Source organism: Motacilla alba, chromosome 2, assembly GCF_015832195.1.
Source record: "Motacilla alba alba isolate MOTALB_02 chromosome 2, Motacilla_alba_V1.0_pri, whole genome shotgun sequence".
NCBI classification, from domain to species: domain Eukaryota; kingdom Metazoa; phylum Chordata; class Aves; order Passeriformes; family Motacillidae; genus Motacilla; species Motacilla alba.
The window spans coordinates 43,188,934-43,215,277 of record NC_052017.1 but is presented as its reverse complement, the minus strand read 5'-3'; the positions used below and the strand labels follow the sequence as shown (position 1 = coordinate 43,215,277).

The window sequence follows — 26,344 nt, the reverse complement described above, 5'->3', positions numbered from 1 at the left end:
CTGGAAACAGTCCCTGGGAACAGGAACAGCAGAGCTCTCATCCAACCCCAAGAGGAAGGAATGTTCTGAGAGATACCAGTATTCAGTAGAAGTGTTGGGTAAATATTTTCACTTGCTTGTGAAACTGTTACTGATAATGTGAGTCTTCTAACCGCAGGTAGCCATGACCAAAGTGGTTGTTCCACGAGCTGTGCTTAAAGTGATTGACTGTGCAGTTCAAGTGTGTGGTGGAGCTGGAGTTTCTCAGGATTTTCCTTTGGCATTCATGTGAGTAAAAGGAGATTTCCTGTAGATTCTAAGCATTTATTTTATGATAATTTATAACACCAGTAGATGGTGTTTCACCTCAGCATGAAATAATAGTATGTGTCCCTTTAAGCTTTAAAATTTAAAACAGTTGTTTTTATAGTGCAATTAGCCTTAAAAAAAAATAAAAGCTGGCACTGGACCTAAAATAGTTCTTAACAGCAGTAAAGAGGATGTGCTTCTAAAACTTTATGTGCTATCTCTTATGGCCTTGAAGTGAAACTTCTGAATTCCCAGCTCACCCATCTCAATCCTGCCAGGAAGATTTTGCTGCAGTATCTCCCATGTGATAGCACTTTTCAAAGCAAGGAGTGTCAAAAGGGCAGCAAAAGCAGTGCTGAGAGCTGCTGTGTGAGCCTGTGTGTCAGCTGTGGCAGTCAGGAACCCAGCCCTAACTCAGCTCTCCCCTCACAGGTTCGCATCCATACGCACCTTGCGCCTAGCGGATGGACCCGATGAAGTTCATCTCTCAACAATTGCAAGGTGGGAACTCCTTGATCAGTCCAAGAAGCTCACTGCAAAAATCTAATGTCAGCATAAAGCCTTCTCAAATGGAGGGAAAATTAAGGAAAAGTTTCAGTGTAATAATGGTATCTAAGGTAAAACTGAATGAATACAAAAACTTGATTCTAACTGGAAGCAATTTCTCTCACTATTTTCACTTATTACACTTAATAATTATGGGCGTGCTTTTAAGAATTTGCAGAACACCACGCAATAACTTATCTGGGTTTCTTTATAATACTAAATAAAATCTATTTTCTAACAGGCCTAAAGTGCTTGCTTTGTTCTGAATCAAAGCATTTTATCCTTTTATTGTAGACAAAGCAGTTTTGAGTCAGAAGTCCCACACCATTTTATTTTGTTGCAGGCTAGGCTAAACTTTTGAATTTGTTAAATTGACAAACATTGGAGGTAGTACCTTGCTTTTTCTTTTCCAAAGCTCATCTGCAGTCCAAGCCTCTGCTCCCCAGTTCCTGCTCTCAGCTGCCTTCCTTGTCACTGAGACTACACTCACTCCTGCCCCCAGCTCGCCTTAAGTGAGGCTCAGGGCAGCACAGAAGGCTGGAGCCTGGAGTTAGGATATGACTGGAGTAGTTTCTGCAGTTAGGATAATCACTTCTCAGCTTACACAGGGCTGGTTAAGGGCAATGAAGTTAAGGACACAAGGGTTTACTGTTTACATGAACAAACAAACTCCCCCCTCCAAGCTCCTTCCTGTTGGAGCCTGGGGGGAACACACTCTGCTTGGCTCAGTCTTCAGGATGAGGCTGTGCCAATTCTGTCCTTGAGCCCAGAGCTGAGTGCTCACCTAAGGGTGTCCAGCTACAGCTGCAGTGGTCACTCAGGTGGTACAGTGGCAGAGTACCTAGAACTAGAAGCATTCCATGAAGTTCCTTACCTCATTATACTTAAAACCGAGATTATAACCTCTTTTGAGAAAGCAGTAATTCTTGTTTACATTTCCATCCACCTTAGTTTCCTCCTGCTTCCTGCCAAGAATGTTCTCCAGGAAGTTGAGAGTGGCAGGAGGTCAGTGGCTGAAATGCACTTTAAATACAAAACCACCTGCACTGTACTACTACATGTTCAAGAGTTCTGCTCTAGGCTGTCAGAACCTGCACAAAGTGTTTCTTCAACCAAGAATGCCCAGGACCATATTTAGCCACATTCCAATTATGGTCTCTACCCACCCTCATTTCTCTCACTTTCAATGAACAGCTAGACAAGAATACCACCTTTATCTCATTAACAAGGCTCTTAATTCCCTTTATTTTAAAATTCTATGTACATATGAATGATCTGTATAATGTACACTCAATATAGAAAGTTTTTATATACTGGATAATGTATAGAACATTTCACAATTACACTAATTTCTTACATAACATGTCAACTTTTTAAGGTTTTTTTTGCTGAAGCTTCGTCAATTTGGTCAAGCCAGTTATACATACAAATGTCTAATGCTGTTTGATCCGAGGAAGAAGATAATGTTAATGATTAAGGACATGAGTGAACTGGTGCAGGAACAAACCCTTTTCAGGTCATGTTCAATGGAAGTGATCACATCAGACTGAGAAATGAAGGGATGCCCTTTTAGTGGGGTTGGTGAGGTCAAAGTTATTTTAGCCCAATTCCTCTAGACTGTAGCTCAACTCCAGTCATGCTAATTCATAAAATATAAAAACTAGGAAAGTTTGATTCACAGTCTTGTAAACAAATATAAAGGAACAAAATGTGCTTATGTACAACAAGAAAAAATTCTTGTGTACCCATTTCAGCTGATCCACAGAGTGCTTTCTTGTGTTACAGTGTGGTAGTTAGAATCACTGACTTTTCCTAAAAAAAAGTCATAGAAAAAAGGAATAACACTGTCATAAACACCTGGCAAGGCAGTAAGTTCACTTCAATGTATTGGAGGAAAGTGCTGTTCCTCATCACTGGCCAGTCTGCCTTTGTCTCTTCCACAAGGATTTCCAGTCCTTAGCTGACATCTCCCACTTCGTTGTCTACCGGGGGTGGTACGTTGGGCATTACGGATGACGTCGTCCCTGCAGTGAGGTAACCAGCAACTCCAGGGCCTTTCAGGAGGAAGAATAAATACTGGTGATTAGTTTTCCTTCCACTGGGTGACTGAACAGCTTTATTCTATCTGGTAACACTCAGATACATCATCTGAGTCAACCAGACACCTTACACAAGAACATTTAAGAGTTTTTTTCTTTAGATTCTTTAAAATCTAGGAACACTAGAAACTAAGACTTCTTAGTCTACCAAGTGGAATAGCTGGTGGAGACCATTTTTGGGTTTGCTCAGGTTTTTTTTTATTCTGATATGCCAAATAAGTGGAAAAGAACCCCAACCACCTGCATCACGCATCTCACCTTCCAGCATGGAAGCAGCAATAAAGTGGGGATGGCCTTCCTTTGCTAAAGAAAGGTTTTGCCATGGAATTAAAGTGAGTTCAGGCATGTGTTCCACTACTGGGCTCCTTGTGTATCTTTTCAGTGTTGTAAAGGTTTTTCCCAGCTACATAGTTCCAGGAAGCCCAATGGGCTGCCCCATGAAGAAATAGAACTGCCTACAGCTTGTCTAGCCAGCATTTTGTGCCTTCAGTTCGAATAAAGTGACAGCATTCTTGGTATACAGAAATTCTACACTGGAGATGCAGGACTCACACCATTACTAAGTTTCTATGTTGATTATGATAGGGGCAATCAGTTTTGCCCTCTAGGCACAGCCCCTCTCCCTGGAATTCAAGCCTAAAATTAAAAATTTACTCATATTGAAACTTTCAACCAATGCAGTAAAAACTTAGGTTGCAGCATGAGGTGTTTTAACTGTAATTTTTATCATATTAGTGACTAGAAAATGGATCACTCACAAAATGTTCCTGCACCAATACAATGATCGACTTGGTCTTAGAGCTCCGGCCTACACTGCCAATATTCAACATACTAAGTTCTGCTGTGTCCTGTACTCTTCCCCTTTAAGCTATCCTCACTGAGTTACCCCAAATTTACTATTCCTTCCTGCCCCACCCTCCTTTCTCACACTTCAGCCAGAGCATCAGGGGTCTCCCTGCAAACAGTCCCACACTACTACTGCGAGGCAGAGAGCAAAGCAAGCGGTGCCTCTGGCAATAAAAAGCTCTCTGGCTGCAGGAGGGGACCTCTCCTTGCCAGCCCATCAGTGGAATCTGCCAAGTGTCACACCCGCTGCTACCCATCCTAGTGCAAAAACTCCCCATAGTTATCTAGTGCCTCAAGCTTTTCCATTATGGAGGATTCCTAACATAGTTCCAAAGTTGAATTCCTGTGTAGTACCAGCAAGTACCAGCCAGTGCAGGTGTCAGTGTAGTGCTCCTGTATGCTCGAGGAAGGCAAGTGTGTCGGTGTTGGGCAGTTGGGAACCACGCATTTGTACAGCTCTAGGACATGCATCTGTTACTCGGAATGCAGCGAGCGCAGCGTGCGTTCTGTGAGGTGGTATCTACCTGCTTTAGAGAGCTACACAGAAGTTAGCAAGCTGCCTGACACAGCAGATCTAAAGCCCACTTCTCAGGTGAAGGGGACTGCTGCCAGTTAGAAGGGAAGGAGAAGAGACACCTGAGGGAAGAGAAATAAGCAAGGGAAGTTTCAAGGGAAGTGCAAATAGCAAAGCAATTTGAAGCAAGACATAAGGCAGAATACAAGATAAGAGAGGTTAAAAATAAAGCTTGGTTTCCATCTACACTTTGCATTTGTACAGCACCTTCATTCTACATTGGCAAGCACTTAAACATTAGGCAATTTAAAAGCAGCACAGGCCTTAAGGCAATTGGAAAACTGTATTGCCCCCAGTCTCAAGCCTGACCACATCTGGTATAGTTTCAGTTCTTGGCCAATAATCAGTCAGCATTTTCTTCCTATTCCTGAATTTATAGTATCTATGAAATACCAAGGAAATTCAGTACAAACTGAATCAGTTCCAGTGTTCTTTGTCGAACTGGCATTAAACAATACAAAACCAGAAAACTCCTGTTCAGAGCTAAAGCGCAGAGTGCTGTGTGAAAAAAATGCATCAAGTGTTGCAATACCTACTCTCAAAATACAGCTGCTGGAAGTAGTTGCTTGTAGTTCCTGACTTGAAAGGTTCTTGCTTCATTGTCTCAAAATACATGCTAGTATCTTGCAGGAAAAACTCTGGCCATCTGATTTACACCTCATTAGTTCAGTTACTGATTTACATCTCATTAGTTCAGTTATGCTCAAAAGCTTTACCAAGATTCCAAAATTGGGTTAGATGAGACAGTTCCATGTGGCACATGGCTGTGTCCACACTGGCTTGACACAAAGGACTTTAAAGCCTCACCTGTGAGCCAAAGCTTTTATGACCAAGTGTTTGTTCAGCTGCTGGCTACTGAGGAGTCAGAAGTTTGCAGAAAGTTTGCTGCAATGACATTATTTGCTACATCTGAAAATATTTTATATGATAGTGATGTTTTGGACTGTGATATTGTGTCTGTCAAGTGCTGCTCAAGTGAAGGAAGAACAGGAGTTGATTTTCAGTGACGTAACTGATCTGGGATTGTGTATGCACCATGCAAGGAAGTTCCCTCAGTTGCCAACCTTATTGTGCACACAGTGCACAGCACACACAGCTAAAATGCTCTTCTTCACCACCAGTGGGGCTGGGGTACATCTGAGGTGCCATTTCAATCTTGGTGGCACCAGCAGGGGACCCACCCAAGCTGCACCACTGTGGAAGTGAGGCAAATGCTGCAAGCTCCACATACAGGCATGAGGCCACCCTGGCAGGCCACCGATTCTGGCTGGAACACAGCCTCATACTCCAACTGATTAGTATTCCAACTTTTCCAACAGTACAACTACCTGCCTAACCCTAAAGTTGTAGGCAGTTCACACAGCCAACTGATACAGACAGTCTGAGTGATTCTGAAGACAGTTTACACATCCCTCCAACTGTAGACAAACTTGTGTTCTAGAACTGAAGTAGACTGATCCTGAGAAAGCAAGGAAAGCTACTGTCATTCATCAGTTTCAATTACATCTCTGCTCTATCACTACAGAGTACTTGCAAGTCTTACCAGTGCCCAGATCCTTTTGCTAAGTATGTACAGTAAAGACTATGCAGAGAAATACATTCTCAACCAGCAAAAAGTTTACCTTTTAGTAAGTGTTTTAAAAACTTACTGTATTTTTACAGCAGTGACTGTTCAGACCATGTGATGGCACTAGATCCTGGGGATAAACAGTAACTCCAGAGTCCAGTGTGACAATTAAGTAACAGTTCAATATAATTCAGGACATAAACAGAAAAGAGTTGCTAACCTGTGAGGTATCCTGATGTTTGTGTATCAGAAATGAACAAGTCGTGTTTCTGATCCTTGAAGGCACTCCACACAGAAGAACGGGACAGAATTTCGTTTACCTACAGTATTTGTAGAGATAACACAGTGAGCAAGTGCCATTTGTCGTGTTCTAGGCAAACAAATCCAAACCATTCTGAAGGGATTACACTGAAGAACATGGCAGTAGTTCAGGCTGAGATATGGAATTCATGCACATTTCCTAGGAGACTTGTTTTTCCATGTGAATTGTGCAGCTAAGCACAATGCTCAAAAGAAGTTATTCAGTAGCTTGACTTTATCCTTTGCCCCCTAGAAAGGTGACAAGGAAAAGCAACCCTAGAAGCAGCCCTTGCCACTCACTGACAGCTGAGGAAAAATAGGACTTTTCCTGTACTAGAGCAAGATAGGGACTACGTGGAAGAAAGACCTATTCCAAGTTTCCTCCCCTTGAGAAAGCTTTCAACAAAAGGGTAAGAGAAAGGCATTAAGAACTAGCACAGTTAGTGGATTTTCTTAGATATACATCCATAAAGCTGCTGCAGTTATGTATTTATTCAGAAAACAGAGGAGAAATTTCCATTTATAACACAAATTCTCAAGAGCTGTCAGTTAAAGATAACCAGCTCATAGAACATTTCTGCACTGGGGATTTGTCTTTTTTATTAGTGGTCTTCACATGCATTGAACCAACAACTTCTCCACAAGAAGTGAAGAAATTCCAAACCATAATCATTTTGCAATTGCAGTGTTTAAACACTTTAGGTGGAATGATGCACATGACAGTCAGAAGGTTAAACAAGGGATGTTCAGAGTTTGGTACACACCTACCAAGTGTTAAAGCCCAGATAAGGACTTGTGAGTACTCACCTGTTCCCCATACTGCAGGCTACGAGACATGGATTTCAGAGTCTTAACAATCTGAGCTTTTGTTGCAGATGGGCTTTCCAGGTTCTCAAGACCAACACCTTCAAGCAGCTTCAGAAGATACGGGACCAAGTCTGCTTTCAAAGCCTGCAAACATACCCAAATGAGTTGTCTTAACACGGACAGGAAGTTCCATACAGAATTTTTATATCACTAGCATTAGTGTGAACCAGAAGTGCCAACAGCTATTACTACAAATGCCAAGATGAGTCCATTTTTCCTGAGCTGTATGAATACAAACAAGAGAAAGCAAAGATACTGTCCAGCAATTCTGCCTTATCTAGGTGTAAACTCAGTTGAATTAAGTTGGCATTCCACTACACTTTCTCAGTGGACACAACACTACCCTGTGCATTAAGCTTCAATGCTCAGGTAACACCCCTGAACAGGTCTGCATTTCAGATAAAAAACTTTTCCAACAAGAAAAGCACATTAGTTGAGTGTCCAGGAAGCTTCCCAGATGCCATTTAAGTTGAACAGTTTAAATATACCACATTTTTTCAGTCTTGAAAATGTACTACTTACTTGGGCTACTAAGTCAGTTTGTTCCTTCTGAAACATTCGATTGAGTGTTTCACAGGCTATCCCAACTACATCCGATCTCTTCTTCATTCCATTCATGAGAGGGCCAATGGTCTCCAGCGATGCCATCGCTCTAACACAAAGCTGTAGAGAGATAAACATCCTGAGGACTTCGTTTTATGCCAAGATTAATGGTTATTGCAGATATGGTCAGCCAACACCATGAGTTTCTCAGTGTTTAATCTAGAAATTCTCCTTTAATTAGCTATAGGTCCCTGTTCACTGGCTACACGGTATTTACAGTTAGAATAATGCCCTTTTAGGAACACTACTAAACAATACAAATAACTCCAGCTATGCTTTTCTCCTCTCAAGCACTTAAATGATTCAGTACCTCATTGTCTGACAATATGTGCATGACACGAATGGCACTTTTAGGAATGGCATTGTTCTTGTGATTCATAGCCTGGATTATCTTGTGAAGATGACCAAGAGGAGGAACTTGATCAGCTAGCTGAGGCTGGGCACTGAACAGGCACACAGTTGCTGTGGTAATGGTTTCTAAAGTTTCCCCCTGCAGAAAATTGAAAATCAACAGAAAGTGTAACTCAGTAAAGCCTTATGTATCATCATAATAACAACATTTCTCACTTGCTTTGCATTATAGATTTTTTCCCTGATGATTTTATATCACTTTGCTCTCAAACTGTTAAAACAACAAGTTAAGAACATGATTACCAGCTCCAATAGTGGCAAACATCCAATAGTTCCACAAAGACAGATGACACAGGAATTCCTAAGCACTATTTCTAGCATATTGAGAATCCAATATCTGGCCAAGTTGCTTGGTGGAAGCACTGATAGCATGGATGTTCAGCTGACCACCTGAATTCCTGAAGGATTCTGCAGTCTGTGCAGAAGCACTTGTCACACCCTGTGTATTCTGCATGCCTCTACAAACTGCTATCACATCTGTGTAATAAAGGTGCCTGTTTCATTCAACATGCTAGTTAGTTTCCATCCTGCAAGTCTAACACAGAATCTGTCTGAACACTGTTTAAAAATTAATTTTTAAACTGTAACACATTTGCTGTACTCATTACACTAACTATGGTGGCAGCCTTAGTCACATAATTTATACCAGAGTGGGAACTTAGTGTTGCAGAAGGACAACAGAAGTCTCAAGAGCAGAAAATTTTTAGGTGGTGTAGAACAAATGCCTTTTTTAGGTTGGTCAGTCATGGAATAATTAAAAGACACTTACTTAATTTGTTAAGCCTCATCTCTAGCAAAAAAAGACAAAATAAGTCTCTTAAGACTTAACTGAAGCTAATTCTATGGCTTCAGGGACTTGAAAAACCTTGACTCATGTTCAAAAGTTGCCTAACATATCAACACACTTTTACAGAGTCAGAAAGCAGACAGAAAAGCCCATTTATGATGGGAATAAAATGTGAGAATCTAAGTTAATCAGAAACTAAAAGACTAAAAACTTAAGAATGCTAAAAAAATTCAAAGCATAGAATCAGAAAAAAATCATCTTACATGGGGGTTATTTTTCTCCAGTAGTTCAGTAAACTTTTCCAACAGTGCAATGAGAAATTCTCTTGGTTTCCGTAAAACCCAGGCCGGCTGGGCAATAAAAATCCTGAGGAAGACTCCCCCCACTGAAAGTTCACCTTCTGCCTCACCATACACCACAGCAAAGTCTTCAGGCAGCTGTTGAATTGTAAAGTGGAAGTTATTGACAAGGGTATTTGAGAGACCTAAAATTGTTTCTCTAAGTGGTCAGGATCACTAACTGTATTCTCCGAAACAGAGCTGTGCAAAGCCAATAAACCCTTCATCTTACATGAGGTAAGAAGTGACAGTAGAAAGAACAGTGCAGTGCAGGCAGTACCACTACAGTGAACTTTTCTTTCAAAGAACACAAATAACTGAACCTACAACTGCAACAGTGGCAAACCCTAGTTCAAGAGACGCACCAGCAACAAGGCTGATGATAGAACAGCCCTTTCCTTCCTTGCACGCTTCAGGGAAAGGTTTCTCACCATCAGTCCTGGGAAGTTTCCAGTTTTCATCTGGACCAAAATAGACATTAAACGAGTTTCTAAACTCATCATAATGTTGAAGTAGAGGACTGTTGGGAGGAAATAATGTCTAGCTTTTCACAGATACTGGGAATCACTACATGCTGAAACACCTCATTGATGGGCCTGATGTGAGGGAATGGCTTAAGAACTCAAATATTTTTTGAGACCCAGTGAATTGCTAAAATTACTTCACATTTACCAAGAGCAAGTTTACTATGGCTATGTAGTGACAGGACTTTTTCCAACAAGCCAGTGATGTCTCACTATTCTCCTTTGTTGCTGACTTTTGATGAGTTTTAGAATCATTTAAACTATCAAAATGTTCAGAGTATCCTGACAGTGGTTTTACCTGTATCTCATTTCAAGCTGCAAGTAGTAACAATAGCATCAATTCAACATTAAACCAGTTATGTTTCCAGTTATGAACAGTTATGTTCACAGCACAGCAATGAATTCCTGTTAGTACTTTAAGAGAAAAGCCTGTTAAGAGTCGAATACAGGCATCTATTATCATGTGGCTGACAGCCTCCCTGGACACACACAAAGCAGAAACAGTATATTTTTACCTTCCAGTTAGTATCAGGATTGTCCCTCTGAAGTTTAAAGTGCCTTTAAAAAGAAAGTAAGTTTTAATGAGCAGTAAAAGAGCAGTTGTCTTCTCTACTTGACACCTTAGTCTCCCTCCATCATTGTGAAGCAGCTCTAGTTTCTAAGCTCCATTCTACCCCTGCTGTATCCCTCCAAATCCTACAGCAGTGAGCAAATAACTGGACTGTGCACAAACTGCACCTGCATTGCTGACTTACTGGTACAGTACACGAACAGTGAACAAGTTTATTTCACTGAAGTCTGGCTTGCAAGAATTCTACTTTTTACAGGCAGAGCTCTGTCTCACAGTTCTTCTACAGCTACTCTGTTTTACTGCCAGAGTGTGTCTCAGTTAAAGATAACTGAGTCAGAAGGTTTCCACATACTCAAGCATCATTTCTCGAACTGTTGTTGATACTCTCTCTCTGGAGCTGTCATTCCAAATTAATTCTGGATTTTCATGGGTTCCCTCAAAGATATGAACAGCAGCTTCAGGGTTGTCTCTCATGGCATCCATGAAGACTCCAGGTAAAAATTTCATTAGTGTGATTCTAACCTAGAAGGGATGAACATAAATGACACTTAGTCTATCATATGACAAACCGACAGGACAAACTGACAGAAATAGAAAATTCCACAATGTCCACTGTCTTTAATGCTAGAATTGTCAAGTGCTAGACTACAACACCACAAAATAAAATTGTGCCATCATTTCAAATAGCAATAGCCAGTGGCACTGAAATCTAGGTCTCTACTGTAAAGTCATTACAAATGGAAACCAAACTGCTTATACAAGTTACCATACATACAACAGATTCTAGAAGTCTGCTCACAGATTAAAAGTTAAATTATTTTGAAAAAGCCTGATTGCTCCTTACATGAGTATTTCAGATACAGAAGAGGATTTTTCTGCTCACCTTTGGAGAGATGCAGGTAGTATCAAGAAAGAGTTCCAACATGAGCTGTTAAGATTCTTACCTTTGGACCCACCAGCTTATCTGCAGTCATTTTAGCAAAAAGCTCTGCCGTTTGGGCCCGGACCTGTGGATGAGTCGAGTTGCAAAACATATCTAGTAAGTAGATTAAAGCACCTGTAACAAAGAGATAGGGAGCATTCAATTAGTATATTTTTCTGCTCACAAGTAGTAGAAATTCTCCAATTCCACACTGATTATTTTAAAAGGAAGAGCGGCCACTCTGGGCACTTTAGCCCATTGTTGCAGAAACATTTGCTTTCAGTGTAGTACTGTACCTTTTGCCATGGCCTCTTTAATTATTTTTGTGCTAGATGTCAGAGCATACAAAGTTTCAAGGACAAGCTGCCGACCTGTCAAAATAAAGTGCATTAAGAACTTTGTGTCACAGAGAATAAAAAATAGAAGATAAATGCAACTCATCTTAAAAGAAAACTGTATCAAAACTATAATAAAGCTTCTGACAACTACAAGCTTAGGGATTTTTGCCTACACTACATTTGTTAAGGAATGTCAAATCAATCCCACATTCTAATGCAGCATAACTTCTTAATTAGATGCTAATTAGCTAAATTCCCAGGAATAATTTGTCAATGGAACACTACACAACTCAGAAGTAATTAGAGTGCCTGCATTTCCTAAGTTTCAGGTCACACATTTAAGACAAAAAACTGGTCACACACAACATTTTTGTAAACTGTCCTGATAGCTTTGGATATGATAGTCAATGTTTAAATCAGCTGACAGAAGTGACTTAGCAGCATACCATAGGGCCTGTGTGAGCACAGAGATGGTCTAAATTTTCCATTTGTTTAAAAAACTATTTCTATTCCTGCTTCCTGTCATCTTCTTTAAAAAATGGTGATTTCTGTTTGGTAGTTCTGCTTTTCTTATCTAGAAGAGAATAACTGATAGCTGAAGAATGCTATTAGGAGTGGGCATAGAAACACCATGCTTCACTGAGGATGTATTGCAGTACTGTCTTTACTGCTCTCATTAATAGCTGAGCAACTGGAATGGAGCACAGCAACAGCTAGGAAACCTGAGAAAAGCTTTGTTCCAATATATAGGTGTTCTTACTGTAGCTTCTCTTCATAACCCAGCTCTCTATCCTATAAAGGTAGTAAGACCATTGTAACCTAAAACTCAGAGCTAATTTCAGCCAGCTGCATTCTTATACATTCCTGAGTTGGAAACCCTTTGCCTTGCAAGATGGAGAATCCTACGGTACCTACTTGAAGGTAAGGAATGCAGGAGTGCCAGTAAGTTAGCAAGGACCATTGCCTCAGCAATGTTGTTAACACATTCTTGATTACTTGTTACTATGTTCACTACCTGCAAAAGATCAAAAACAGCACTTGATTATACTTCAGCTATTCAGACACTTTTCAGAAAACCCAGGGTATGAAGTCAGCCAATTCATTGGCTACCAGAACTGATATTTACAACATTTATTCCTGCCAACAAGTTGTTTTGTCTCTTCAGGCAAGAAGGATGCAAAGACACAGGCATGACACATGTTCTTCCAAGGAGGAACTGACACCTTGGAACCCCAATCTCAGCGTTTTTAAAAAGCTACTCTAACAGCTACACAATCAGTTTTGTTTATGGTGATCACGTAAAGCATCCAGACAGGGAGGTTGGGAGTTTGTGGGTTGTTTTTTGATTGGTTCAGTTTTTTACCTCCAGAGCCAACTGCTGCACCAGGCCAGCTCCATGAACACGCAGAAGGGAGAATATCAACTTAAAGTGCCCTATGCATTCACATTCAGAACCTGCAAGAGACCAAGTAAGTTATTCTTCATGCTAGACAAAGCACTCACTGAAGGCCAATTCCCATGCCCATATTTCACTCTACAGAGAGGTGTTACAGACTACACAGCTGTGTGTAGTTGGGCACAGAAGTTTTAATAGCTCATACAGGACAGCACCGGCTACAGAGTTAGAAAATTATGGACTCCTCTCTATTAATCTAGCTTCTACAGAATTTCAGGTCAACAATATTTCAAAAACAAGAAGGTAACTCCCCACTCCAAGGAAAGTAACTGATATAGTTCTTGGACTACCTAGTTACTTGCATTCTTACAAAACAACTAAACAAATTCTGTAATTTTATTTACCATTGACCATCAAAACCTATTGTCTTCAAATACACTTGTCCTTTCAGAATGTCCCAGCTCAGAGCAGGGTTGCTATCTCCAGCAGGAGCAGCTGCCTTCAGGTTTATAATTGCAAACACAAGAGAACATCCTAACCAGCTATTATTAGATGCCACAATAGTAACATGATTTACTTTTAGAAGTAGCATATAATACAGAAGGAAAACATCCTAATCATTTGTCTCAGGCTTTTCCAGTCTATACATTGATGTCTGCTTATTAAACTTTGCTGCCCACTCTCAAGAGCATCTTGTCCCCTTGCTTTACTACAGCCCTAACAGAGGTGGAATTTAGGTGTTTACTAGCACAAAGTACTCAGTTCAGCAAGACTTTTTGATGCAACGAAGTTTAAAACTCAGTTGAAGATTCTTTGAAGAATTACAGAAAGTTTCTTTCAAGAGGTTTAAGTCTTCCTAGCAACAGCAGGATTAAATTACATTTAAAACCTAATGATTCAGACATGAAAACAGATAAGGCTTGAATTTACCCCAAAATTTTGCTACATTTACTGACAGTGTTCTCCAGGTAAGGGAAAAAACTAGCTTATATGGATTACCAATAATGTTAAAGTCTGTCAGCAAGCAAAAAAATCTTTTTTCTCACTGGAAGTTACAGACTACAGAAGTTCAGTTTTTAAGGCTGTCAACAGAGGAGTATACTACAGAAATTCAGTTTTAAGCCTACCTGGGTTGTGTTTTATGACATTTCTCAGAGCCTCCAGGGCCATTTCAACTCTCCGTAAGCGATCTCCATGTTGATTTGACTCCACTTTCCCAGTCTGAGTTATTGCCATGAGCGTATGAAGGTACTGTGCTTGTGAGCCTACGTAATCCAAGAGGCTTGCAGCAAATGCTTTAGGGAGCTTTGAAGTAGAGATGACAGCATTTTTAGCTGTGTGATGCAACAGTACCCACAGTAGAAGGAAATGTATCCAAATAACTTCTATATTTCACATATTTATTTCTTTCAGACAGGCAGATCTTCTCTATGATCACATTAAACCCTACTTCTAGCTAAACATACACTTAAAAAGCTGCCACTACTCCGACAGGTGTGTGTTTGCCCATACATAGAGATTGACTGTAAAGCCAATAGGCACCTCCTGGAATTACTGAACCAACCCAATCAACTCACAAGCTTGTAGAGAGAAGTCATTAAGACATCTGAAGAGCACATCTTTATGACAGACTTGGTCTTTTAATTTATTCTGCTCCAGTAAAAAGCTTTCTCATAACATGCTGATCTTGAAGGAAATTTCCTTAACATTTTGTATTTCCTCCATTCTGCTTGCACTGACAGATAGACAAACAGGAAGAAGTAGCATTCCAAACACTAATTTTAACAGGAAAATTTTTAGCTACATCTCACCTCTAGTTGGAAGGTAGGGACCTCATTGTAGACTCTAACAAAAACCTCTCCCACAATAAGTTCCTTTGCATGGTCACTGAAGACAAAGTCAGATCCATAGCTCTTGTCACAATCACCCTTTAAGCAGAGATAAGCAGCACAAGCTCAGACAGAAAATAATCTTGTAGGAAGTGTAAAGCTATAATCCGATCATGAAACAGGCAATATTTGAACAGAAAACTTAATGCCTCAGCAAGTCAGAAGCTCAGACTGATACATAACACAAAATGAACAAGCAAATTTTAGGGTTTTTGTTTTCTTTAAAAAACTACAGAATGAAGAAGGTGACTTTGGGGTAGACAACCATGGATACTTGTATTAACCATACAATTGCATCCCAAGAGGATATAGGAAAACATGGAGCAGTTTTTTAAAAAAATAGTACTGGGATTTAAAGTAAAGAGTATCTTACTCTCTTGATCATGCTTTCCTGCTGAGATTCCAAAAACTCAAGTAATTCAGCTCGTGTCCCATTGTTCCAGATCAAGTAGGGGTTCTCTGTGTTACTGTTGAGCATCTTCAGAGTCTAAAAAAAGGAATTTACACAATTTAACACATTTACAACAGTTCTGGCTTGTTATGCACGGTAATCAGCATGTTTCATGGTAATCTCATTAACAGCTAGACTAATTACACAAGCAAGTTTAAAGTAGGAAACTTCCCATATTGGAAAAACATACAGGAAAAACAGTATGTGCAAGTTATGTGGTAAAGTACAATCTAAATTTTAGTTTTCTCTTTGTTCTGCTCTGAGACACTTATTTCAGATTCTCCATCCATTTTGACAGTGATCAACAACTACTTGCAGTATCTATCTCTTTACAGATGACTTCCTTGGCACCACTTTTAAAGAGTTAAGTTTAACCTTTGCTCTCCATCATCATTATGTCCTTAAGCCTTGAACAATTAACTCCACTTTTTTGTTCCTGTATTTGTTTTGCAAATATTAGTCTATAGAACACTGTTCCTGTCCATAGTGTTTGAGGCTGAAGCAGTTTCTTTACCCTGAGTCACCTCAACCGCAAATAAAAATCACACTGCTGTTCTCAGTATCAAGTTGGTCTAAGAGAGTTCGGTGTTTTAGAAGCAACCAGCCACTCCTTTTATAAATCACTAGACAAAGTTTTGGCCAACAGATGCTTACCTCAGTAGGACTGACCACAGCAAGTTTTCTTGCAATGTAGGGTGTCAACATTCCAGCCAAGCTTTTCCTGATTGCTGGGTTTTCAGGAGTAGCTTGTTCATCAGAAAGATACCCTCCAAGGCGACTCAGAGCCAGGAGACTGAGCTTAGCAAGGCTATTTGCTACCTCCTGAAAAATATGGAGACAGTTTGAGAAAACCTAGAGCTTTCTTCTCATAGTACAAATTTACTTTTATACTCTTTGATATAGATTAAAAGTGTCTTGCATGAAGTCCATTAGAAATCATGGGCTTTGGCAGCTTTAACAGTTGAATGCTTTAAAAAACAAAAAAAAAGCCCAACTCAAAGAGTATTCACCACTACACAAAAATTCCCTTCCAAAACTCTCTGGTAATGTTACTCTTTGTGCTGTTCAATGACTCTAACAAATATCTGAATACACTTGGTCTCTCAGTAACAGATGGCAACTGATTGTTGACAGCACCTCTGCAACATTACCTGGTGGTTTGAATCTTCACTTTTCTGAATCCCGCTCTCCTCCAGTGTATAGTCATAGTTGAAGAGGTAACCCAGTAAGTACCACAGAACTCCAGCTTGGAACAAATGTGTTTGCAGCCAGTAATCTAAGGCAAAGGAGCTAACACACTCTACTCCCAAAGCAGCCACTCGTGGTATGGTCTGGGGGGCAAAAAAAGAAGTTTGCCTTAATGCCTGTAACCAAAGAATGCCAACTGGTTTCCATACCAAAGATTTAAAAGCCAAAACTTGCTGATTCTGCAGTACTGTCTAAGCGGCCCAGAGACAAACTGAAGTAGACATAATTTCTGCAGGTGCAATATTGGTAACCATCAACATGGCTCATTGGTCAGCATCTTTCAAAGGCAAGAGTACTTGAATAGTTATTTCATATGATTAGAAAGAAGCATTGATGAACTGCTAGAAAACAAATTCAAAACTGTGGCAGAGATTGCCAGGTAAGTTTTTTACGGCAATACATGTGCCCTGCAGGGACTAAACAACACACAAGCATATACAGTCAATTACTAGAATCTGGTTTTAGTATCATGTTTGCACACACCCCACATAAAAAGTTAAAGACAAGCTTTCCTTTCTTAATTCAGACAAAATTAATCATTTTTATAACATAAGGCAAGTTAAAAAGAGCTAAATGGCAAGAAAACTTCTTAAATACTGTTCCCAGAGTTTATGCTGACTTTAGAGTCTATCTGCTTATGCAAGGCCTAGTTGTAGTACTTTTATCTGCTGATTTAGTACAGTAACCAAGCTGCCTGATATGTCAGTTAAAAGGCAAAAGTATCTGAATCTTTAGAGTGGCTGCAGTTTAAATCTACAGTTTAAATGGATTAAAATAAAAGCATTGAAACAAGGCAGTTGAGTTCTTTATCTCATGATTTGCTGGGATCTTACAGAAGGGTTTGACCAGGTACTGCATCTATGAGGAAAGGCTGAGAGAATTTGGTTTGTTCAGCCTAGAAACGAGAAGGCTTCAAGGTGACCTAATTGGGCCCTCAAGTACCTGAAGGAAGCCTGCACAAAAGAGGGAGAGGGACTACCTACAACTGTATGGAGTGACAGAATAAGGGGAAAAGCCTTCAAACAGAGAGAGTAGGTTTAGATCAGATATTAAAAAGTATTCTTTACTGTGAGGGTGGTGAGGCATTGAAACAGGTTGCCCAGAGAAACTGTGGATGCCCCATCCCTGGCAGTGTTAAAGGCCAGGTTGGATGCAGGTCTAAGCAACTTGGTTTAGTGAAAGGTGTCCCTGCTCATGGCAGGGGATTTGGAATAACATGAACAGAATGTCTCTTCCAACACAAACCATTCTATGATTCTATGACTGTCTTATCTGCCCAAAACCCAGAATATTCCCTAAACATTTAACAGTTAAACACCCATTTGGACAAAAGAAAGGAGCACTCACCTTGCCATAATACAGTAGTCTACAGAGGTCCTTAATTATGTTAGGCATTTCTGTAATCTTCTCTCTGCATTCCTCAAACTGAGCTGCTACACTATAACACTTACTAATGTGTCCACATACCTACAAAACACAGTATTTTATTGGTTCCAAGAAGAGGAAAAATGCATATTTACCATTGTATTTTTTTATATGTACAATACTAGATCAATGTTTTTATTACCTATATACACACATTTGTGTTTACTATCATATTATACATATACATACACAATGCAGTCTTCTGAGAAGACCATACCCTCAGTTAAAGCTGCTGCTTTAAACTCACCTGTACAGACATATCATCTGGCTTGCTAGAACGAGTCAAGACTGCTACACAACGATTAAATGCATCTTGCAATACCTGTGAGGATTGGATGATGCACAAATTCAGTCACAACAAAAAGAGGTACAAGCCAGCAAAACCAAAACATTAGCTGGAAAAGTCATTTTTAATGGCTGAAGGGAAACATTTGACAAAAATCCGCTGCTTGCATAAACAGTTTGTAGTGCAAAATTCCTTGCAAGTGCTAGTAATAACCTTTGATGATTTAAGTGCTGAGAGTCTTCCCACATGTGAGCTAATACCTCAGTGTGCAGATGACACTAAGTTGTAAGGAAGTGTGGATCTCCTGGAGGGCAGGAAGGCTCTACAGAGGGATTTGGATAGGCTGGACCAATGGACCAAAGCCAGCTGTGTGAATTTGAACAAGGTGAAGTGCTGGGTCTGCCACTTGGGTCACAATAACCCCATGCAGTACTACAGGCTGGGGGCAGAGTGGCTGGAAAGCTGTTTGGCAGAAGAGGACCTGGGGGAGCTGCTCAACAGCCACTGAACATGAGCCAGGGTGTGCCCAGGAGGCCAAGGCAGCCAATGGCATCCTGGCCTGGAGCAGCAACAGTGTGGCCAGCAGGAGCAGCACAGTGATTGTCTCCCTGTACTCAGCACCGGTGAGGCTGCACCTTGAATGCTGTGTTCGTTTCTGGGCACTTCTATACGAGATAGCTACTGAGGTGCTGAAGCATGTCCAGAGAAGGGCAACAGAGCTGGGGAAGGTTCTGGAGTACAAATCTGATAAGGAGCAGCTGAGGCAGTAGGGGTTGTTTAGCCTTGAGAAAAGAAGGCTAAGGAGAGACCTAATCACTCTCTACAAGCACCTGAAACGAGGCTGCAGCAAGGTGAGGACTGGTCTGTTTTCCCAAGAAACAAAAGACAGGACAAGGGGAAATGGCCTCATGTTGTGCCAGGGAAGGTTCAGATTGGGTATTAAAAGAAATTTCCCCACTGAAAGTATGGTCAAGCACTGGAACAGGCTGCCAAGGGAAGTGGCTGAGTTGCCATCCCTGAAGGTAATTAAAAAGGCATGAGGATATGATTTAGTGGGACTTGTTAGTGTTGGGATTAACAGTTGGATTTCATGATCTTCAGCATATTTTCCTACCTATATGGTTCTAATATTGTAATATGTGCAATGAAAAGGCCGCCTGCTCAAGTGACTTGTTCACATTTATCTATTCTTTCAAATAAAAAATGCAGCAGTTCTGTAAAGGAGTAGAGAAACTTCGTATGTAGCTTGTTTATCTACAGCTCAATAGATAAGCCTAGGTCCAGAAAAGGGTATGCTCTGCAAGATATTTCTCCTACTGTATCGAGAATATCTGAGATGTTAAGTGTAACAGGTGTCTCAGGATCAAAAGTGATTCTCAATTACATCTGATTTCCCAGGAACTGAGGATCTAAGATTTCTAGCTATGGAAAAGTTGGACTAAAAGCATGCATTTCAACACATTTCTTTACATTTACCTCAATTCCACTTTCTCTCCTCAGTTCTTCTGCATTTAATGCTGAACAACTGACAGTATGAAAAGCAAGCTCTGTAGCAGCAGGCAACAGTGGAGATTCTTTGGAAAACAGAAGGTCATCTGATGTTTCAATGGTAATGGTCTTTATCAGCATAGGATAGCCTGCATACTTGTAAGGTTTCAAATCTGAAAGAGGGAAAAAAGTCCAAGTTTATGTATACGGACAGTCTAAGCAATTTAAGTCACCACAAAATCATTGGTGGAAGATATATCAGATATACAAGGACTAGGAAAGGAAGTCAAACACCCAGAGAATCTGGAAAAAGACTGAGCAGTCCACACAATCTAGCTCCTCATCACATAGAACTGTTCATGCTAGAAGCTAACAGAACTTCACAGGAAGAACTCATTTAAGATAAAAAGGCTTATCTCCAGCTCAGTAAGTCCCCAAGCTCAAAGCCTTCCCAACGATGCTTGTCTCTCTCCAGAGAAACTCAAGTATAGCTTGGTCTCTGTCTTGGGCCAAGACTGACTAACAATATGCCTATAAGGACCTTGTCCAGTTTGACACAATAATTTTAAGTTTTAAATTGCATATTCCATTCCTGTAGAATTCAGCAGTGCTAAAGCATAATTTCATTTTTCATATGGAGCCAACTGCAAGCCAACACGTTTATTTCTAGCTCCACATAACTGAGAGGACTATGATTGCACTTGAGGTTATTAATTTACCATTATAACATGACACCTAAACAGCAAAACACTGTTGGCTCTCTAAGACGTGGACATGGCAGCAGCTACCAGCCTGGGACTGCAGCTGGAGCCAAGTGTTAGGGTGCTCTAGCTATCCCTCTTTCCCAATTGAGCAATGACATAGGTCGTGTTGCAGCACACTCACCCAAGGACTCTAACACTGGTCAGGATTCCTGCAAGAATGGCTCACTGTTAATAGCCAGATGATGTAATCTCATGTATAACCAGCATCTGGGTGACTGAGTGCTAGCGAGGATTTTTCTGCATAGACAGAATTCTCCGTACAGAGGAGGATTCAAATTGATTAGTATTGGAGCAGAGCACTTCAAAGAGCTATTCATGCTGTTTGGAATTAAGTTTTACTGCAGATTAGTTTATTTCATGAAAGAAAAAGTCCTAATTTGAAGCCCTATACCATAGCTACATAATGCTGTGGCAAGCCAGAAACCAGATCAACAGAGCACAGACTAAAGAAGAGAGGAGATTAAAACTGACTGAAATGACCACTGAATAAACAAACAAAAAACACTGAGGCAGCATGCTTACCTTCCTTATGCCTGTTGAAGAGGATGCTTTGAGTTTTCAAGATCAAAATTATGTTTTCTGGATCTGGCCCATCTATCACCTTGGCAGACTTTGTGCACAGAAACTCATATGCTTTATTAACTTTTTCAAACATATCCTGCCAATAAGGAGAAACAGCCGTAAGTGTTGTTAAGAACACTCTAAATTACTGGATCATCAGTTTAAGTGCAAGTAAAATAAAGCATTTCAGGTTACTAGCAACAGCACTAGCTTTGCTGCCTCACTGCACTTCAGGAAATACTGCAAACACTGGTTCATAGATTAGTTTTCTTTTGTCTCCTGAATTCTGTCCTAGGCAAGAGACTTTAAGTCAATCATAAGATAAAAGCAGTAAGTACAGTTGGATTGTGAAAATGGGCAAAGGATGCAGTCAGTCTCTGAAAGGGAACAAATAGCTTGTTTAGGTCATGTGTAACTCTCTGAACAAGATAATTTCTGAGATGTGAGTCTGATCTGACTACAACAGTTTACTGCAAAAATCCTAAATCCTTGAATGGTATTAGTTAAATTATTAATCTGTATTTTATCATTCACGTAGAGCATAGCTTTTAAAAGGAAGAAAGACAAAGTTTGCATTTCAAAATTAATATACATAAGAGCTGAATATGTTCCCATTTTATTAACACCATAAAATTGTGCTGTACATACCCTGCCTTCTGGATTCTTGTCTGGGTGGTATTTTTGAGCCAGCCTGAAATAAGCTTTCCTGATCTTACTTTCATCATTTCTGCAATAAAACAAGTTCCATCAATTACACTTAATAACAAAAAACCTAAAACAACCACAGCAAAACTGGCCTGGGGTTCTGACAACAGTACTAACAGTAACTGCAATTGAGTGAAAACTACAAAGCAATCCAATTTCCTTTTTAAAACCCTGCTTCATCATCTTACACTGAATGGGGGTAATCGTGTGGTCACAATAGGACGAAATTTTAAAGACTGAAAGTATTTTAATGCCTCTTGTACCTAATATATTAGCCAGAAGGTGCTCAAAGTCCCTCAATATTTTAAGTGAAGTATCCAAATGAGCTACAAGTGTTGAAAATTAGTATTTCACCATTTGCAGTAAGTGCACTGGTCTTGAAGGATAAACACAAACTGCTGTTGGTTCATTTCTAGAGACCTGAAGTCAGAAACCAGTGGCAAGACAGGACGCAAAAAATTCTAAGGGTATAATCACCAAGAAAAAAGGCAATATGGGGGAGGGAGAAGGATGATTACAGAGAAAAGCTCCTTTGAACATATTCAAGTTCTGCTATATTCTTTGCTCACTATGGTTAAAGCTTGTCCTTTAAAAGAGCAAAGCTCAGAGCATTCTTTTCCCTATTTTCAGCTTATCTAAACACTTATAACAATTGTTTTCTCAAACATTGAGATTGCACTTCCAAGCTTCGTTTCTTTTTAGCAAAGCAATCCTCCACTGTGAAAGAAGCAGGTGCTACTTGACTGTGTGACTGAGCTGGTACCACTAATTCATTCCAAATATCGAGATAAGAAACTTCACTTTATATAAACTCCATGCACTGAACAAAGTATTTCTACAACTTTAAATCCTGAAGACAACTTACTGGCCTTGTCCTCTGGGTAGGTTAAGAACTTCATAAGCATCATCTATTGACATGGTAGGTGGCTTCTTCTCCACCTCCTTCTTCCAAGCTTCTAGGGTATCTTTCAACAGTTTGACCTCAAGAATTACAATTTATTAGTGTTTCATTTATGCTGACACCAGTATACATAATTTTTAATAAAATGCTGTTTTACTAAAGAATCATGTATTTTATTCAAGATAAAAGCACCTCGAGATTAAAATGATTATGCAAGAGTCAAATCAGAAGATGGAGAATCACTTAAATAAGACACAGCTCAAATCATGATACTATTGAAACTGAAAAGCTACATGAATAAATAAAGCTGCTTAGACAGATCTAGTCCATAGACTTGTACCAAAAAGATCTCTTCAATTAATGTACTGATATGTTAGCTTGGTTTCTTTTACAGCATGGACAAATAAGAACCCCAAAGTCATGATTTCCATTCCCTCTTCCCACCCCCAAAATAAGATTCACTGAAACAGTCTCTGGAGTTTCTTGGATGCTTGATTTTGCTATTTAAGTAGTCACCACAAGAAGGATACACTTATGAGATTGCTATGTGGAAGGAACACTATGCTGCTTCAAGATAAGTAGGGTTTAATGTATTTATTTGTGGACCAAAATTCACGATAAAGGAGTTACTTGCAACAAACCTAGCACTTGATTTTGTTAATATTTTAGGGCTTTTCATTAACTTTTAGGACTGAAAGATCAAGAACTAAATGAATCCTAAAATACTTCTTACTTACTGGATCTTTAATTGGCCAGTCTGGAAATCTGAGTGTATCACAAAGATGCTTAAGGTAATAAATGTTACAGAACAGCTCATTTTCCAGTTGGGGATAGTTGATAACGGGGATAGGACAGTATTGGTAGAGGGCTCTTGTATTGCTTTGAAGACGAGGAGTGAAGTCAGCAAGATGAGCAGCAATCTTCTCGATCATTAGACGCCTAAAAGTCACAAAGGTTAGTTTAACACTTGCCCAGCAGTCCTTAATCCTCACTAACTGTACAAGCGTGTTCAGGGATTTCCTCTGAAAAGGTTTTCCTTACAAGTTTCCCACATTTCAGTAGGGATTTAGAATAGGACTCTATCCTATTCTATTAGAACACCATGAAAATCAGTGTATTAAAATCAATTAAAAGCAATATTTTCCTTTTCTCAACACCTCTTTACTTTTTGGAAGAACTTAATATGTATTGGACTACTAGAGGTATATCACACAGATAGGTGCTGGTAATAAAAAAGTACATATAAATTAGTAAGTATAAAGCACTTCATATACATAGTCAAGTCTCCATTTACAAAAGTAACTTACTCAAGACACTGAGGGAAATATTCCCCTTCCCCTGCTAATTCTACTCTCCCTTGCCCAGGTTATTTATAGTTCAAGCAAAGCACAATGCAGGACATTGCCCTTGCAGAAGGCAAACAAGAGAAAGCCATGGAACCCAGGTATTTTCAGCTTTTTAAGAATGTCAAATACCACCTCAAGACAACCTGTAGTTCAGATTTATTTGTCCCTCTGACAGAAAACAGTTACCTCATTTCATTGCTCCAAATTGCTTCCGGAGTGTCAAATTCTCCAAGGAATATCTCAGAAAATTTTTCTGGTTCATAGTTTTCTAAATAACACACCATTGCTTCAGGAAGAATATGTCCAAGTATACTTCTTTGAACTATATCTTGACTTTTTGTCTACAGAAGAGATCACATGGTCATCTCAAAGGTAATTGAATTCTGTCTTGCTAACTAATCTGAAACCTCAAAACTCTCCCCCATTTCCCTTATAATAGTTAAATTCTAGTTAAAACACCTACAGGTAGTCTGCAAAACTATTTGGAGACAGAGATAGTTACTGTTGCAATCTACTCACTTCTTCAGACTTGAAAGCTTGTTTTGTGTGTGTGTATTTCAAAAACCTAGAAGAGAAACAGCAGTTATTTTCTTTTTGTTTGATACTTAGGTACCGTTGAATAACAGCAGACCAGCATAGTCCAGCCAGCAGGTATTACACATTTACTTTGAAATAAAAGGGTAACTGCAACATTTGTATGAATTTATGTACTCAGTTCATTAAATTGTTGGGAACTCCACCAAGCTAGGCACTCCTGTGCTATAAATGTTGCCTTATGTTTTCAGTTAGAAAGCCTTACTCCTGAAAGCTGGTTTTCTACACACACAAAAAAAGATGCTGATAGAGACACAGACAACCTCTGCGCTGTTAGATCATCGCTGCAGGGATGAAACAGGATGATTTTAGACTAAGTGCTGACAGTTCTATTACACCAGGATCACCATGGAAGCATGCAATCATTGCCCAACGCATTTCACTGTGCAAGACACTTAACTGGAAGTGTAGGACAGCTTTTTATGAACTATTGCATTTAGAAGAAAAGTACTGAAATGAACGGCAATAGCCACCTGCATATGCAGTGCATTATCAGACAGTACAGACTCATTAAATTGTTTTAGGCTTCAATACTGAAAGAAGCTATTGGATTTTTTAAACCTTTTCAACAGCTGCCTAATATCAAAAGCTACATCAGCATATATGTAGCCTGTGTTCCTGCTTTCTAGTACCTGTAAATGCCTTATTATACAGTAAGGCATGCCTGTTAGAACTGTATCATCAGATACATTCTCATTCCCTCTCTGGAAGGATAAGAAATTCCCTTTTTAGTGACTGACTAGATCATGTGGAGGCAATTCTTCTAGAAGAAGAATTTCATGTTGGGTTCCAGCAAGCCACAGTCCCCAGAGCCTCTAGAGAGGTAGAGCAGCAGTCCTGAGCATGACTGGTCAAGAGGTACTTGTGGCTGTTCTTTTTCCTCACCTTGCAATAGGAAGTACATTGGAACCTGTGTACATCATGATGAAGAAGAATACTCCACTCAGATAAAAACGAGGTAACTGAGGGTTGTCTTGCATGACATGAGAGAGCAACACAGCAACTTTTTCCACCAGGATAGGATCAAAAGTCAGTAATAGCTGAAATCAAACACAAACATTTATATTAGCTGCAAGTAGGGCAAGTTATCTAACCAAAACTGAAGTTTTAACTAATTATTGGGACAACCCAGAAATTTACATGTATTACAGTTAAAGAATACTTCAGCTTAAAAACAACAAGTGTCAATCAAAAAACATTTAAATTTGAAAGGGACTTCTGGATATAATCTTGTCAAACCCCTCTGCTAAAAGTGTCATCTTCTAGACCTGGTTGATAAAGACCATGTCCAGGTGGCTTTTCAGTTTCTCCAAGGATGGATGGAAATATTTCTTTAAGAGATATTGGCTGAAAAGCATGAAATTTGCAACAACACCCTACGAAATGAACAACTGATTGGTCAGAAATCTGCACAATGTTACCATTGTTCTTTGATGCGTTTAACCCACTGAAAGTATTCACATGAGGAAGACAGAGTAAGTGAAACTTTCACTCTTTCAGGCACATTTTTGAAGTTACTTACCTGAGTGATATGAGGAAGGCAAGTACTATCTGACAACAGCCTTTTCACTCTAGGCAGAGGTCTTATAATAGCATTATCCTGATCCCTTCAAAAAATCAAGTAGTACAGCAGTAAGCACATGTGTGCCTTTTCTCTTTCAAGAACAAACAATTTTATTAAGCAAAAGTATTAGACTATTGAAGCCATA

General features: G+C 39.7%; 2 protein-coding genes across 4 annotated transcripts in view; one reads left to right on the top strand and one right to left on the bottom strand.

Moving 5' to 3' along the window:
* Positions 1–1,101, top strand: part of ACAD11 (acyl-CoA dehydrogenase family member 11) — a 29,458-nt gene extending 28,357 nt beyond the window's left edge. The window contains exons 19-20 of the mRNA XM_038130183.1: positions 158–267; positions 721–1,101. Coding sequence (XP_037986111.1) covers positions 158–267; positions 721–835 — 225 coding nt within the window. The 3' untranslated portion in view covers positions 836–1,101. The remainder of the gene's footprint in view (positions 1–157; positions 268–720) is intronic.
* A 949-nt stretch (positions 1,102–2,050) lies between these two features.
* DNAJC13 (DnaJ heat shock protein family (Hsp40) member C13) overlaps positions 2,051–26,344 on the bottom strand; it is a 56,847-nt gene continuing 32,553 nt past the window's right edge. For 2 of the 3 annotated variants that reach the window (XM_038130181.1, XM_038130182.1), the window contains 28 exons: positions 26,158–26,242; positions 25,521–25,675; positions 24,561–24,606; positions 24,228–24,382; positions 23,433–23,634; positions 22,660–22,775; positions 21,738–21,816; positions 21,051–21,186; positions 19,753–19,937; positions 18,238–18,312; positions 17,913–18,032; positions 16,469–16,648; positions 15,972–16,139; positions 15,240–15,353; positions 14,789–14,905; positions 14,105–14,282; positions 12,945–13,036; positions 12,497–12,596; positions 11,540–11,614; positions 11,266–11,378; positions 10,674–10,843; positions 10,266–10,308; positions 9,152–9,325; positions 8,001–8,180; positions 7,610–7,750; positions 7,028–7,171; positions 6,141–6,240; positions 2,051–2,888 (listed from right to left, as the gene is read on the bottom strand). In XM_038130181.1, coding sequence (XP_037986109.1) covers positions 2,791–2,888; positions 6,141–6,240; positions 7,028–7,171; positions 7,610–7,750; positions 8,001–8,180; positions 9,152–9,325; positions 10,266–10,308; positions 10,674–10,843; positions 11,266–11,378; positions 11,540–11,614; positions 12,497–12,596; positions 12,945–13,036; positions 14,105–14,282; positions 14,789–14,905; positions 15,240–15,353; positions 15,972–16,139; positions 16,469–16,648; positions 17,913–18,032; positions 18,238–18,312; positions 19,753–19,937; positions 21,051–21,186; positions 21,738–21,816; positions 22,660–22,775; positions 23,433–23,634; positions 24,228–24,382; positions 24,561–24,606; positions 25,521–25,675; positions 26,158–26,242 — 3,541 coding nt within the window. In that variant the 3' untranslated portion in view covers positions 2,051–2,790. Of the gene's footprint in view, positions 2,889–4,303; positions 4,416–6,140; positions 6,241–7,027; positions 7,172–7,609; positions 7,751–8,000; positions 8,181–9,151; positions 9,326–10,265; positions 10,309–10,673; positions 10,844–11,265; positions 11,379–11,539; positions 11,615–12,496; positions 12,597–12,944; positions 13,037–14,104; positions 14,283–14,788; positions 14,906–15,239; positions 15,354–15,971; positions 16,140–16,468; positions 16,649–17,912; positions 18,033–18,237; positions 18,313–19,752; positions 19,938–21,050; positions 21,187–21,737; positions 21,817–22,659; positions 22,776–23,432; positions 23,635–24,227; positions 24,383–24,560; positions 24,607–25,520; positions 25,676–26,157; positions 26,243–26,344 lie in introns of all 3 variants that reach the window. The other variant, XR_005256138.1, reaches the window with a different exon arrangement.